This window comes from Cebus imitator, unplaced genomic scaffold (assembly GCF_001604975.1).
Source record: "Cebus imitator isolate Cc_AM_T3 unplaced genomic scaffold, Cebus_imitator-1.0 Scaffold339, whole genome shotgun sequence".
Lineage (NCBI taxonomy): Eukaryota > Metazoa > Chordata > Mammalia > Primates > Cebidae > Cebus > Cebus imitator.
This window is the reverse complement of record NW_016107654.1, coordinates 1,503,342-1,517,987: the sequence shown is the minus strand read 5'-3', so window position 1 is coordinate 1,517,987 and position 14,646 is coordinate 1,503,342. Positions and strand designations below refer to the sequence as shown.

Below are 14,646 nucleotides of genomic sequence, written 5' to 3'. Positions count from 1 at the left end.
CTCGCCCTGCTCAGCAAGGCTTCCTTGAGAGTTGGCCCGACCACCGGTGCCCACCTCATGGGCTGCCAGACAGCACCCAGTGTCCATCTGGGGACCCCTCTCCCAAGCCCAGTCCCCAGTGGTGGCCTCTTCTCTCTTCTCCTCTCCAGACTCCCTGGGTGCCGCCCGGAGCCCACCGGCCTTCGGCTCACACGTTCCTGCTCCCGGAGGCCCCCCTGCACGCTCACCCCAGCCAGGTGTCTCCCCTGTAAAACAAGTCTCTTCCTAGGGACAGATTCTGCTGTTTAAAAAGCACGATTTTGTAGGCCGGGTGCCGTGGCTCACGCCTGTAGTCCCAGCACTTTTGGAGCCCGAGGCGAGCAGGTCACCTGGGGCCAGGAGTTCGAGTCCAGCCTGCCCAACACGGTGAAACCCCGTCTCTACTAAAAATACAAAATTAGCCAGACATGGTGGCGGACGCCTGTAATCCCTACTACTCGGGAGGTGGAGGCACAAGAATTGCTTAAACCCACGAGGCGGAGATGGCAGCGAGCTGAGGTTGTGCCACTGCACTCCAGCCCGGGCAACAAAGGGAGACCTCAGTCTCCAAAAGGAAAATTGTTTTCTTCACCTTCCTACATGAAAAAATGTAACAATATAGCAATGCTGCTACAAAATCATCAGAATGGCTAAAATGAAAGCCACAGACAACAGCAAGTGCTGGCAAGGTGTGGGCACCGGATGCTCCGGAGCTGTTGGGCACTCCCTGGCTTCCTGCCCCGCCTGGGAATGGAGACCCTCAGGACAGCCTAAGGGGAGTGTGCTCGTCTCCATGTCTGCCAAAAGATAACGTGAAGCCGTTCAAAGCTGAGCGCCCCACCTGGGACGTGCTCTGAGGCCCCAGCAGCAGGTGTAGAACTGAATGGGCTCTGTTCTCCCGGGGATGCTTCCAGCACCTGCTGCCGGCCGTGGGGCGCGCGGGGCCCTGGGGTGTGGTGGAAGGGCTGTGTCTCCTGCCCAGGCTGCCTGCCCCTCAGGCTCCCTTTCCATCTCTAAGCCCACATCTCGCTGCAGTTGGAGTTTGCCACTGGGTGACACGCCTGGTGGGGTGGAGGACTCTGCACCTTCCCAGAACCTGCTGCGGGCCACCTCTCCTGGGAACAGGCCACCTTTCCCGGGAACGGGCCACCTCTCCAGGGAATGGGCCACTTCTCCCAGGTCTGGGCCACCTCTCCCGGGTCTGGGCTACCTCTCCCGGGTCTGGGCCACCTCTCCGGGGAACGGGCCACCTCTCTGGGGAACGGGCCACCTCTCCCGGGTCCGGGCCACCTCTCCCGGGTCCGGACCACCTCTCCTGGGTCTGGGCCACCTCTCCTGGGAACGGGCCACCTCTCCTGGGTCTGGGCCACCTCTCCCAGGAACCGGCCACCTCTCCCGGGAATGGGCCACCTCTCCCAGGAACCGGCCACCTCTCTTGGGTCCGGGCAACCTCTCCCGGGTCCGGGCCCTGCTCTGTGGACGAGCACCTGGGCAGCGGGGTGGTGCGTGTGCTGGACTGGACTTTGTGCTGAGCGTGATGGGCGCCTTGGGAGGAGGTCACGCGACCCCATGTCGCCCTCCAAGGAGCTCCCTGAGCACCCAGTGTGAGGGGCAGTGGCACCCAGCAAGGCCGAGGAGGGGCGACTGTCATCCAGGCAGGAATCAGGGTGGATGGGACCCGGGTAGGGGCAATTCGGGAGAGAAGACACTCAGCTGCATTCTGCAGGCAAAGCCGGGGGAACCTGCCCAGAAGCCGGCCCACAAGGCCATGGACACCTCCACGGCATCAGCCGGAGCAGCGGGCGGCCCCAGGCAGGGAGAAGGGAGCAGCAAGGGGAAGGGCGAGGGGTCCCCTGGCCACCGGGCTCCAGTCCTGGCCCTCCGCTTTCCACCCCCTGAACAAGCGGCTTCCACCTGTGAACCTCCGCTGAAAATGGAAGCCCCTCAGCTCGAGGACCTCGCTCCAGTGCAGGGGTCAGGGGCCCAAGCAGGCAGGGAGAGGAGAGGAAAGGCTGGGGGCCCCACTTCTCCCTGCCCAGACCCTCACTCAGGAGCAGAAGGCTCCTCTGCCCACAGCCACCCCTGCCTGGCACCTCCCTCCAGGCCCCGTCGGGACCGGTGGGGACCAGGCACGTCCTCTGATGGAAAGGTTCCACCACATCCGTGGCTGACAGAGCCAGCCGTCAGAGGCCGGGGGCGCCGGGTGAACAGGAAGCCCCATCCGTCCTGCACGTGTTTCACTCCCTCCTCCTGCACCTCCTGCAGCCCGGCTCCACGGCCACGCCTGGTGCCCCTCTGCCTCTGGCCACCTGAGATGCCCAGGCTGGCCTCTGCCGGGGGCTCAGTCCGCCCTCTCCTGGGACTGCAGAGGCCAAAAGCACCTGGGTGAGGGGTCCAGGAGGGCCAGAAGGGCCCGGGGGCTCCGCCAGACCCCTCCACACCTCTCTGCCCAGCCAGCACGTCCTGGGAAGGTAAGGCAGCCCTTCCCCTTATAACTAACCTCAGAGCCTTCCCAGGCAGCCTGAAGGCCACTGGGACAACCTGGCCCTACGGACAGGAGGGCCAATGGGGAAACTGAGGCCTGTGTGGGGCACAAAGCTGGGACCAGAGCTCCAGCTCCTGCCCCTGCTGGGCCTCCACCTCTGACACCACCCCAGGCAGGGTGAAGCCCCGGGCTCCAGATCTCCCAGTGCCCAGATGAGGACAGGCGCAGGCCTCGGGGCAGCCACCAACACCACCGGGTCCCCGCTCTGTGCTGGGCCCCTGCAGTGAGGGAGGGGCCAGACATGGGCCCAAGCTGTCTTCCGTGGGGCTGCGGCCACGGCAGGAGACTGTGTGTGCCAGGATCCCAAACCCACACCACCAGAGCAGCAAGGGCAGGGCAGGGGCGCCTCCAAGGACAGGAGGGTGAGGGACGGGCGCGCCTGCCCTCCGCTGAGCCCTAGGCCTTGGGCACAGAGTGCGCTCCACACAAAGCAGAACCTGGGGGCGACCCCACCCCCCACACCCCCAGTACCGTCTGGAGTCCAAGAGGGGATGGACAGCAAACATGTCTGTCCCCTGCCAATCCCTCGACCCTTCTATCCCTGATGTGACCCTGGCATTAGGGCAAGACCCCAGCCCACCTCCTGCACCTGCCGCTGAGGCTCTGGAAGCCCGAGAGAGCAGAATACCCCTCCCTTGGTGGCTCTGGGCCACAGGAGAGGGCACAGCTGGCACTCTGGGCCTGGGCCGGGGCCTCCTTCCCTTGGGGAGTGTCTGTTCTTGGCCTGGGGAGGGGCTGGGGGCAGGGCAGAGCTTGTCAGGAGGGGGCTGCAGTGAAAACAAGCGGACAGCAGGCTGGGCACAGCCCCCCAGGCTTGCACCCAGACCCCAATGCCAGGAAGGCAGCGTGGGGAGGACCCAGACTCTGCCCTCACCCCCTGGCCTGCAAGCCCAGCACTCCGTTCACCAGGAAGGCCCCCAGCCGGCCAAGCCTCAGGAGACTCCTGCACTCGGCTACCTGGCTCCTTCCGCCCCCAGCCACCCCCTGGCCAGGCAGGTCTGTTGATAGGGACTGCTCCAGGTTGGGGCACAGGACAAGCTGGGGTGGGGGACAGAGGGCTCCCCAACAGGAGGAAGGAAGGAAGGGTGAGGCGGCGTCCTATCCACCGTCCCAGCCCTGCCGGCCTCCCTGCTCAGCTGGGCCAGTCACCTCGCCCTGCGGGCCTCAGTTTCCCCCTCTTTACATGGAGGGGGCTAGATCTGGCCCACCCCAGGCTTACGGGTCCTTCCGCCCAGAAGCCAGCACAGATCTAGGGGAGTGAGGGCGGGGGGAGGAGGGGGCAGGTTGCAGTGACACAGGCAGAGGGTAAGAGGGCACCTCCTAGGATGGGGGCACAAGCCTACTGGGCCCCTATACGCTGGAGGGACAGGCTGGAGGGACAGGCTGGCCAGGGCAGGAGGAGCCCCTGGGTGGGAGAGCCAGGGGGCTGAGGGTGCAGCCAGTAGGGTAAGGGCCAGATCCCAGGTGGCCGAGTGTGGAGGAGGTGGGGAAATGGGGGTTCTGCCTATCTGCTCCAACCTCGGGGCAGGGGCCCCCTCTGGAAAGAGGCCCTCCCTGCTCAGACCAGCCGTGCCTGGTACCAGGAGCGCCCCTCAACCATCTCAATGGCCAGGGGCAGGTGCGCAAACCCAGGCCCGTCTTCGGCCCTGAGCCCTGAGCACAGCCCGGCGTGCAGAGCAGATCCTTCCCCGGCCATGGGTAGAGGGGAGCTGGTCCCTGCTTGGGGGGAAGGGTGTCACTCGTAGGGGAGGTTTCCTGCCTGCCCGCCAAAGTCCAGTGGGGAATTTCCCAGCTGCCCGGCCTCCCGTGGCCCCAGTTGTCCAGCTGAGAACGGGAAAGGTGGGGCACACGGACCGTTGGGAGAGGCCCTGCTCCAGCACCCAGGTCCCAGCTGTGCCCTCCGAGGCCGCCCAGCTCCCTTCCACACCGAGTGCCCTCCCACCCCACCCACCATTGCCACAATGGCTCGCTCGGCCTGAGGTGCCCACAGACACCTGAATAGCTGGGGGTCAGACCTGAGGGCTGGGACCCCGGGAACCTGCCAGAACACCCCCTGTTATCACCCCATCTCCCACATCCCTCCCCGTACCCCTCCCCACCCTGCTGCCAGCCGGAGCACCCCTGGGAAGTGGGCCTATTTGTCCATCTCCCGGCCAGGGGCTCACAGCCTCACTGGCAGCTCTCTTAGGGGAGAGGCCTGAGTCACGTCCCACCACCCCCTACCATGGCCAACCTTGGGCCTCAGGGACCCACACAACGGGCTGTTCTCAGGCCACTCGGCCTGCCTTGCCCACCGCAGTCCCTTCCGGCTGGGCCTCACCGCCCCACACCCCCCACTGCTCAAGGCTCCAGTTTGGCTGGTCCTTGCCTTGGCCTGGGGCCCTTCCCGGCTCCCACGCTGTGTCACACACATCTGGGGGTGTCCTGTGGGAGGGCCAGTATCCTGTGGCCCACAGACCAACCAGGTCCCCTCTGTCCAGCCACACACAAGCGCGCCCTGTGGACCCACGGTCCCGCCGGGTGCCCGTCCTCCACCGCGCACCCTCCCCAGGGTCTCCAGCAGGGTCCAACCCTGGCTTCTGGCTGCTTTGAGGCTACACTCTGATGCCCAGGGTGATGCCCAGAGAACAGCTTCCCCACCCCCAGCAGGTTCTCCAGGCCCCCTCACACAGTGGCCCCCGCCCCCCTCAGCCTCCTGTTTGTCCGACGACACGTCCCTGTTATCAGCGGAGAACACACACAGGAAGTCCGGCTGGAAAGGGCCCATCCCAATCCCGATTACCCAGGACGGGGCATAAAAAGCCGCCCTTCCTCACCGGGGGGGAGCCTCCCTGCACCAAGCCGGCCACCCCGCACGGCTTCGAGGGAGGCTCCTGGGGACAGGCCAGGCGGGCTGGCCTCGGGAGGTGCCTCTGGGCAAGGGCCAGGGTGCATCCTCCGTCCCGGGACAAAGCAGCGGCAGCCATGGCCACGCCTGGGCTCCTGCAGCATCAGGTACGGAGGCCTTGGAGGGGCAGGGAGCAGATGGGGCGCCCCCACATGCGCTCACTCCCTCAGACCTCGGCGCCTGCTGGGTGCTCTGCAGCCTGCTCCCTGGCATGGTTGCAGAGGAGGGGTCCCAGTCCGCTTCCCTTCTGCACAGAGGAGGCTACCGAGGCCCCATGGCCCAGCACCTGCCGGTGGGTGGCCCAGCATGGGTCCTGGTCCATCCTGCTGACTCCAGCACTTCCCCCGAAGCTGCCCTTCCCCTGAGCCCACCTTCTGGCCTTCCTCTGCCTCTGCAGAGCAACCCCTGGGGTTGGCAGCAAAGTTCAGCTCTGCCAGGCCCGCCTCCAGGGCCTTGGTGCTGTGCCCTGGGGTATCCCAAGGGCTGGGGTCTCCTCAGCTTCTCCCTAGCAGTGGATGAGCACCCCAGTGGGGATCTGGGGAGGGCAACTGGCCCCGAGGGAGATGAACCCCAAAGCCAGATCTAGCCAGGATGAGCGGTGTGAATCCGGGGTGCGGCGCGTGGGGCTCAGGCTTCTGGATGACTTGGTGGGGTGTGGTGGGCAAATGGGTGGCCCTGTGGCTCCCCCTTAGACCTTGGAGAAGCCCTTGTTCCCCCATGCCTCAGCCCCAGGCAGTAGCTGAAGCCCCGTCCCAAAACCCCACAGCCACAGTGGGTTCTAGAAGGCCCCACTTTTTGTCTTAAACATCCACACCAAGAAGCCTGTCCAAGAGCCCCCACTTTCCAGACGGTGGGGCCTAGCCAGAACGGGGGCAGAGAGGCCTGGCTCAGGGCAGCCCAGGAGCCGCCCTTTCTGCTTCGTTGCCTCTGCTGGACTCAGGCAGGAGAGGTGGGCAGGCAGGTCAAAGGGTCAAATGACCGCAGCTCCAGAGATGAGGCCAGGGCAAGGGACGGGGCAGGGTGGCTCTCCCACCCAGAGGTCCCCTAGGCCTCACTCTGAACACTTCAGTGCCCAGGGCTAGGTAAGAACTGCCCTGCATCTGCTCAGGGCACTAGGAGGCCTAGGACTCCCCACTTCGATGAGGAACACCCGAGAGCAGCTGCTCTGGCCATCCCTTGGGCCAGGTGCCAGGGGCTTCCAGGCCTCCTGGTCCAGAGCAGTGGCCACTGGATTACACGGTGGGGCGGCCTCATTTTGGGGGCTCCTCTCCGGGCACCTGGGTTCCTCCTTTCCTCCAGCTCCCATGCGCCAAGGTAGCCCCAAGCTGGTGGCCCTCCCCCATCCATCTGCAAGCCCCTCGCCCAGCGCCCTGGGCTTTGTGGAGGGACCTCCAGCTCCAGTCACAGCTGCCTTCCATCCCCACGCCAGGGAGCCCAGGGCTGCAGAAAACAGCCCCATTTTACTGAGGCCAGGGGCTGTGGACCTGCGAGGACAACCAGCCGGGACAGAATGGGCTGGGGTGGGGGCAAAATGGGGGTCTGCAGGCCCAGCTCAGAAGGACGGCCCACAGCAGCACCCAAGGCTGGACCTGGGCCCCTTCCCAGCCCCCAGACTTCAGGGTGACCAGGACTGTGGGCGGACACTACCCACGCCTCCTCTCCAACCTGCAGCCCCCAGGGCCCGGGAGCCACAGGTGGCCCCGCCCCGAGGAGCAGCTGCAGCCCCAGTCCCAGGGATGACGGACTCTCCTCCGCCAGGTGAGTCCCAGCCGACCCTCACTCTGAGGTAACACGTCTCACACAGGCACCCACTCTGGCTCCGAGATAGGGTGCTGGCTCCCGCCGGGTCTGAGGGGCTGCTGAACTGGGCTGGCCGGGCCTCACGTGCTGCGGCGGCAGTCACAGTAGCAAGGATTGCGGTGGGGCGGTGACCTCAACATCACGTGCCCCAGGGCTGTTTAGCCCCGTCTTACACATTTGGAAATGGAGCCTGGAGAGGAGAGGTGACCCACCCAGGAGCCTCTGGCGGGACTGTGGGTGTGAGGAGACTCCTGGGGCCTGTGGATTCCCTGGGAGGAGCGTTCCGCCCTGGCCCTGACTGTCCTGAACACAGCAGGGACCCGGTGTCCCCGGTGAGGGTGCCTGATGCCTCAGACAGGGCCAGGTGGGGGCTGGCGCAGGGGCCCCCAACCTAACACTCGAAGGCCGGGAGGGAGGCCTGTGTCCCCCCCCCCCCCGTCCCATCTGGGCTCTGCCGTGTGGTCTCGGAGGCGTCCTGGGCCTCCGGGCCTGGCGTGGGGACGGCGGTGACGCCCACCGCCCGCGAGGCTGCAGGACCGAGCTCGGTGCTGCCCAGCGCCGGGTGCCCACCAGCGGCTGAGACGCGCGTCCTGGGTGGTTTTCGTCCTGGGGGTTTGAGAGCCAGCGAAGGGCCCCGTCAGTGCCAGCGCCCTGGGCGGCGACCCGTCCTCAGCGGCCGCGCAGCGAGCGCTCTGCCCGGGGACGCGGGATTCCGGAGGGGGCTGGGGGCCGCGGTCCGAGGTCCCTGTCCGCCCGGGGGCGGCCTGTCCGCCGCCGGGCCTCAGTTTCCCCGTCTGCACCGTGGGGGCGGGGCGGGGGCGGGGCCAGGCCGCCAGGTGGGGCGGGGCCGGGGCGGGGCGGGGCGGGGCTCGGGGCCCCCACGGCGCGGGCTCGGGCGGCAGCGGCGGTGGCGCGTGCGCGCCCCGGATCCGGCGGTGAGTGCGGAGCGAGCGGGGCGCGGGGTGTGGGTCTGTCAGCCGCCGGGGCCGGGGCGAGGCTGGGACCCGCGGAAGCCCCGGGGGCGGGGGACCTGGCGGCGCGCAGGGGGCAGCTGGGGGCGGCCCGGGGGTGGGGAGCGGGCCGGGGCCCCCGCGGCTGGGTCGGGCCGCGCCGGGAGAATGGGCCCAGCGGCCCCGGGAGCGGCTCCCCCTGGCGTCCAAGGACTGCGCGCCGGGAACGCGGGGGGCGCCGCGGACCCTCTAACCCCCGGCCCGACCCCGCCGCGCGCTCAGCCCAGCCCCTGCCCGCGCCGCCCGCCCCCGGCCCGTCTGGCGCCGCCTCTGCGCCCTCCCCCGCGGGCCCCCAGCCCGGCTCCTGCTGCGAGGGGTCCCCCAGTGCCTGCGGCGCGGCCAGGCCCCTCCCTCTGCGGACCGGCCTCCAGCGGTGGGGGCTGCGGCCGGGCAGGTGAGGGGGGCGGCGGGCAGGGTCCGCAGGCGCTGGGGGGACGGGACCGGACCGCTCGCCCACCTGGAGCCGCCGCCCCCTCCCCGCCCGGCCACCCCAGGTCGAGGCCGTGGCCCCCCCGGGGATGTGGGGCTTGCAGCGCCAGCTGCGGGCTTCCTCTGGCCTCGGGAAAAGCATGACTTTCAAAAATTGAGTCCGCACTTCTCAGCACTGCTTCCTCTCCAGACGACACTCAGGAATTGTGGGGGGTGCAGCGCGAACATTCGTGTGCGGCCATAAGGTCTGCGAGATTCGCCTCCCGCCAGGCCCGGCCTCCCCCTGCCCACCCCAAGCCACCCAGCCGCTGCCGCCTCTTCCCTCCCGGGTTCTACCCCCCAGTGTCGCCTGTCCTCCCACTTCGTCTTGCCTGGGGGAGGCACCAGGCCCAGCCTCTGACAGTGTCCTTCCCCCAGGGCCATCCCCAGAGTTAATCTCCAGCTAGCTCTGACCCCCGGACAAACTCCTGCCCAAAAACTGCTGTGATACCCCCGAACCTCCAGGCTGAGTCCCACCCCCAGCTGCCCAGGGCAGCCTCTGCCCTGCCCTCCTCTCCCCAGCGCACAGAGGACAGGAGACCCGGGAAGGAACCTCCCACTCCCAGGCCACCCTCCCCACTCCCAGGGACTGGGTGATGCGGTGGCAGAGCCCGTGAGAGGCCGGTGTGAGGTCGAGCTCCACACCGTGGGGCTGGGCCAGCGGCGAAGGCTCCGTGACCTCGGACAGTGTGACTGTTCATAGGACAGGCTGTCAGAGCCTCGGCGGGGCCTCGGAGACCCTATTCTGGTGGTGGCTGAGAAAACTGAGTCCCAGAGAAAGGACAGCCTTACCCCAGCCTCCAGCCCCGCCTGAATACTGGCCTTTCCCTGCGGGGGCCCTGCAGCGCCTGGGAAGGACCCCACCCAGCCCTTGGGAAGCACCCTTGAGAGGCCCTGGGTGGGACCCCAGAGCCTGGCTGCACACGGGACAGCCTCCCCTGCCCCCGCACTGCCACAGACCATTAACTCTGGGAGCGCTCATCCTCCCAGGAAGGCCCCCCGCCCCACCCAGGCCCCCAGCTCCTGCCACATAGCCAGGAGGGGGTTGGATTCTGGCTCCCATGACACTAGGGGGCTGCCCCCCACCCCCAGGGTGCGCCCGGCACGGCTACTGTCCTGAAAGCCCTGGAGGCTGACTGCACACGTCCCAGCATGCAAGGCACCCCTCTGAAATGAAGGTTGCCCATCTTGTGGTCTTAGAATCTGTGCGCCCCCAAACGGCTCCTGCTGGCTTGCGGCTGCTCATCTGCCCCCGGGGCCGGCTCCACACTCAGATGAGGAGAAACCAAAGCCCAGAAGGGCTGAGGCCAGCAAGTCCCTGGTGGGGCTGGATCCCAGCTCTGCCCATGGACACCCCGTTTGCACAGGCTGGGGTGCAGGCTCGCCCCTGCCCTGCTGTGAGGAGGGCCCTGGAACCAGGCAGGACGGGAGAAAGTGGCCCATTGCTGAGCCATCCCTCCTGGAGCCGGGGTGCCCCAGACCCCCAGCAGGATCCATGAGATTCCTGCAGCAAGAGCTCTGGGCGGCATCACCCCTGTGGCTGCCCAGCTCTGGCCCCAGCTGTTGGTGGCTGGTGAGGGTCTGGCTAGCTGGAGGAGGGGGCCAGGGGAGGAGAGGGTGGGCGCCGCCGGTGGAGGCTCCGGTAGAGGCGAGCTGGGCAGGCCTCATGGAGCAAGCACGGACTGCACCCGTGGCCTGGGGGCGGGGCATCTTCGGGGAGCCTGAAGGGCCGTGCTCTGTGCCCCAGGCCACCCAGAGGAGAAGGCCCCCCACCCGGAGGCACGGGCCATGTGGGGCTCTCAGGAGGTTCTGCTGGTGTGCTTTCTGGTGCTGGCAGCAGGTGGCACGGAGCATGCCTACCGGCCAGGGTGAGCCAACCGCTGGCCCCTGAGGGCTGGGTTGGGGAGACTGGGGCCCTCAGCCCTTCCCTGACGGCTTCCTCCTCGGCACCTGTAGGAGACTCGAAGGGGCTCCTGCTGAGGGTCCTGCCCTGGCCGCATGTCCCGTCATCCTTGGGTCCTGGGGCTGAGGGTCCTGCTCCGAGCCTCCCTGGCTGACCCTGTCATCCCCACAGCCGCAGGGTGTGTGCAGTCAGGGCTCACGGGGGCCCCATCTCTGAGTCCTTTGTGCAGCGCGTGTACCAGCCCTTCCTCACCACCTGTGATGGTCACCGGGCCTGCAGCACCTACCGGTGAGTGCCCACTGAGCCGAGCCTACCCAGCCCTGGCCCCCCAAGGCCGATCCCCAAGACGCCCCTGGCTGCCACACATCAGCCTGTCAGGGGTGGGGGATGAATCCTGGGGCCCCAGATGGAAAACTGAGGCCAGAGCCATGAGAGGACCAGCTGAGATGAGTGACCCAGGGCAGTCTGAGCCCAGGGGGATCCTCGACCACCTGCAACATGCCAATCCTTGTTCTCACCCCGACGCGTCCGAAAGACATCACCTCTGAGGCCATCGCCATGTTTAGAGGGGTCGCCCATCCAGTCTGCACCCCCCACTTCTGGGACACTAGCCCCTCCCTGCCCTGGCATCCCCGGCTGCAATCTACAGGGGATGATGCCCCACGCCCCTGGTCCTAGTTCACGGAGCTCCCCTGGGCATCCCCCTCCGAGTGATGGCCCCTAACAGGCATAGATGAGACCCTTCGATGCCCTGTGTGCCCACACAGGAGCCCACACCCCTAGTTCTCAGCTTCAGCCGGGACCTCCTTCCTGCGTGTGGGAGCTTCACTCCCTACTGGGGGAGGGCCTGGGATTTAGACTCTTGGAGGTGTAAGGAGTGCGCTGGTGCCCCCGGCCCACACTCTGCGGGGACCCACTGCAGGCCGGGCACACCTCGCCTCTGGGCCTGGATGCCCCCACGGAGGAGGCTGGAGATAGGAGGGCACACACAGGCCTGGGCACTGCCTCTGCCCCACACGGAGCACGGCTGGGCATCCAGCAGCGGCTTGAGTCCTGGTCAGCGCCAGAAGGTCCAGGCAGGGAAGCGGCTTGTGCAATGACACCCCTCAGTGCCATCCCTTGAGGAGATCCCCACGCTGGGGTGACCATGTCCATTCTGAGAGGGGACTGTGGATGCCCAGAGGGCGGCTGAGGGGGAGCGGGATGCCCCTCTGAGCTGCCCCGCCCACCCCACAGAACCATCTATAGGACCGCCTACCGCCGCAGCCCTGGGCTGGCCCCCGCCAGGCCTCAGTACGCATGCTGCCCTGGCTGGAAGAGGACCAGCGTGCTCCCCGGGGCCTGCGGAGCAGGTGAGGGTCACCCCTCAGCGACCAGTGTTAGCCAGGAGGGTGACCCTTCCCCAAACTTCCGGCAACACCCCTGCAGCTTTTCTTGACCCCTGAGCAAAGCACTTCCCTGCTGCAGAGCACCCTCCTGCCCAGCGGCTGCCCCCACAGGGTGCTGGGGACCCAACTGAACTGGTGACCCGCCTTCCTCACCCACAGCAATATGCCAGCCGCCATGCCGGAATGGAGGGAGCTGCGTCCAGCCTGGCCACTGCCGCTGCCCAGCAGGGTGGCAGGGTGACACCTGCCAGTCAGGTGAGGCTGGCTCCGCCCTGGGGGTCCCTGGAAGAGTCCTTGGGGCACCTCCTTGCATGTCCTGGGGTGACTGCCAGCCCATGAGTGGGTGTGTGTTAAGGGAGCTGAGTGGGTGGGACCTCTCCTGCAGGCATGGCCGCCTGACACCCCATTTCCTGCAGATGTGGACGAATGCCGTGCTGGCAGGGGCCGCTGTCCCCAGCGCTGCGTCAACACTGCCGGCAGTTACTGGTGCCAGTGTTGGGAGGGGCACAGCCTGTCTGCAGATGGCACATTCTGCGTGCCCAAGGGAGGGCCCCCCAGGCTGGCCCCCAACCCGACAGGTAAACTCAGCCCTGGCTGTGCCCGGCCTGGGGAGGTGGGCAGGCAGTGGAGATTGCCCTGTGGCTCTGCTAGTCATGGTGGGGGACACTGGAATCTGGGTGGGAAGTGGTGGGGGCTCCTTCTCCTGCGGGGAGGATAGGGAGGGAGGACTGCTGGGTTCCCAGGAATTGGGGGCAGGCTGCCTGGGCCTCATCTCAGCCAAGGCGCCGGAGGTGCCCAGTCCCGGGGTCCTGCCTGCGTCCCACTGAAGTGTTCTGGAAGACACCTGGCCTCTGCTGGTGACGGGACATTATTACTTTTGGTACGCGCTGTGACACTTCAAACTCGTACCGTGAGTAATAATGCGCCGTCCACAGCACCGCATCGAAGCACGGAGGAGACCTCAGCTCCGACCTCCCTCCACGTGGCGGGGACCCGGGCACCCAGGGACAGCGGGCAGCAGCATCCGCCCAGAGCTGCGCGCCCCGATGTGCTTAGCATGGCCTTGAGACCTCTGGCCAGCGCCAGGCAGGCGGCGGGGTGGACAGAGGCCTGGACCTGAGTCTTCTGGCTCTGCCTCTCCCTGGGACAGGAGAGAGCCTGGGGGGCGGGTAGGGAGACAGCCATCCCTGACCCAGCGCCTGGCTCTGCTCCCAGGAGTGGACAGTACGATGAAGGAGGAGGTGCGGAGGCTGCAATCCAGGGTGGACCTGCTGGAGGAGGTGAGGCCTGGGGTGGGGCAGGTCCTCGCCACAGCAGAGAGGGGCCCAGGCCGGGGGTACGGGCTTTGTAGCCTCCTGGGACCTTGACCCACGGATGGCTGGGGGTGGTCCGAAGAGGTCCTGGCCCCGGGGAGGCGGCTTCCTTGCTGCTGACAGCTGAGGGGGCCGTGGCCCGGATCCATGCCAGGCAGAGGAAGCTGGACTGGCCGGGACCCCCCAGGTCTGGAGGACCCAACTTGGCAGCCCCCAAGACTGCAGGCAGAGCCTGGATGCAGACCGGGCCCCCCCACCACTACCTTTGCCTTTACCAGGACAAAGAGCTCTCACCAGCCTTCCCTCTGGCCACTAGTCCCACTGTCCCCCTAGTTCTCCCGCCGGGGACCCCAGACCGCCTGGCCAGTGTGATGCCCCAGGCACCCCCCATGCCGCGGACGCTTCCGGCACAGCAGCTTCCTCTAGTGGCCGCCCAGAGCCCTGCTGCGAGTTCTTCCTCCAGCGGCCGCTGGGAGCCCTGTGGGGCTGGGGCTGGAGCTGGAGGCTGTGGAGTCCTTCCCAGGGGTCCTCCTTCAACCCTGGGGGGCGGAAGGCAGGGCTGGCCCAGGGTCATCGCCCTTCCGCACCCACAGAAGCTGCAGCTGGTGCTGGCCCCACTGCACAGCCTGGCCTCGCAGGCGCTGGAGCTGGGGCTCCCGGACCCTGGCAGCCTCCTGGTGCACTCCCTCCAGCAGCTGGGCCGCATCGACTCCCTGAGCGAGCAGATCTCCTTCCTGGAGGAGCAGCTGGGCTCCTGTGAGTGCCCCCTCCAGAGCCCTCCTCTCCTGTGGGGGCGGGTCAGATCTGGCTGGGTTGGGAGGCTGTGGGGAGCAGTGACCTCTGACCTTAGTGTCATCCCACCCTAGGCTCCTGCAAGAAGGACTCGTGACACCTGAGCCCCCAGCTGGACTGAGCCCCTCCCCTGCAGCCCCAGCCCGACAACGTGCTGGGGTCACCACTTCGGGGTGACTGAGCAGGAGGCTGGGCAGGACCCTCCTCCTCCTCCCCCTCTTCATCAGAAGGCTCCCAGAGTTCTGGTATGGGTGGGCTGGGGTCTTCTGTGTGAATCCACCCCCGCGGCATCCCAGGGCCTAGTGGCCCCTTTGCTGAGGGAAGGTACGAGCTCATAAGGTCTCTGCCAGGGCCTGGGACCCGTGGCATGGGAGCCGGGAGGCTGGGTGGGGCCTCAGTGGGGCCTGCCACCTGATACCCCGAAGAATAAAGATGACATGTGAGCTGCTGTGTTGTGGATGTAGTGAGGGCGGGCGCCAGCCAACAAATGGGGACAGGTGGAGTGGGCAGTCATGCGGGGGG

At 67.3% G+C, this 14,646-nt stretch overlaps 1 protein-coding gene across 5 annotated transcripts; it reads left to right on the top strand.

The window, feature by feature from the left end:
• The first annotated feature begins 5,372 nt into the window (after positions 1 to 5,372).
• On the top strand, positions 5,373 to 14,567 carry EGFL7 (EGF like domain multiple 7). 5 transcript variants are annotated; one of them, XM_017505613.2, is made up of 10 exons: positions 5,373 to 5,557; positions 7,122 to 7,208; positions 10,476 to 10,596; positions 10,803 to 10,919; positions 11,868 to 11,983; positions 12,179 to 12,274; positions 12,436 to 12,597; positions 13,235 to 13,299; positions 13,926 to 14,088; positions 14,199 to 14,567. In XM_017505613.2, the coding sequence occupies exons 2-10, from the start codon at positions 7,187 to 7,189 to the stop codon at positions 14,219 to 14,221; spliced, it is 885 nt and encodes a 294-aa protein (XP_017361102.1). In that variant the 5' UTR covers positions 5,373 to 5,557; positions 7,122 to 7,186; the 3' UTR covers positions 14,222 to 14,567. The 5 variants fall into 5 exon arrangements, with proteins under 5 accessions (XP_017361102.1, XP_017361106.1, XP_017361107.1 ...); XM_017505617.2 differs by lacking the exon at positions 10,803 to 10,919; XM_017505618.2 differs by lacking the exon at positions 12,436 to 12,597.
• The last annotated feature ends 79 nt before the right edge of the window (positions 14,568 to 14,646 follow it).

What these genes read in the sequence shown, in the direction of transcription:
- EGFL7 (XM_017505613.2), top strand. Translation starts at nt 7,187, where the DNA reads ATGACGGACTCTCCTCCGCCAG. An exon ending in CGGGCCTGCAGCACCTACCG is followed by an intron (nt 10,920 to 11,867) that starts GTGAGTGCCCAC and finishes CCCACCCCACAG; the next exon opens with AACCATCTATAGGACCGCCT. An exon ending in GGAGGAGCAGCTGGGCTCCT is followed by an intron (nt 14,089 to 14,198) that starts GTGAGTGCCCCC and finishes ATCCCACCCTAG; the next exon opens with GCTCCTGCAAGAAGGACTCG.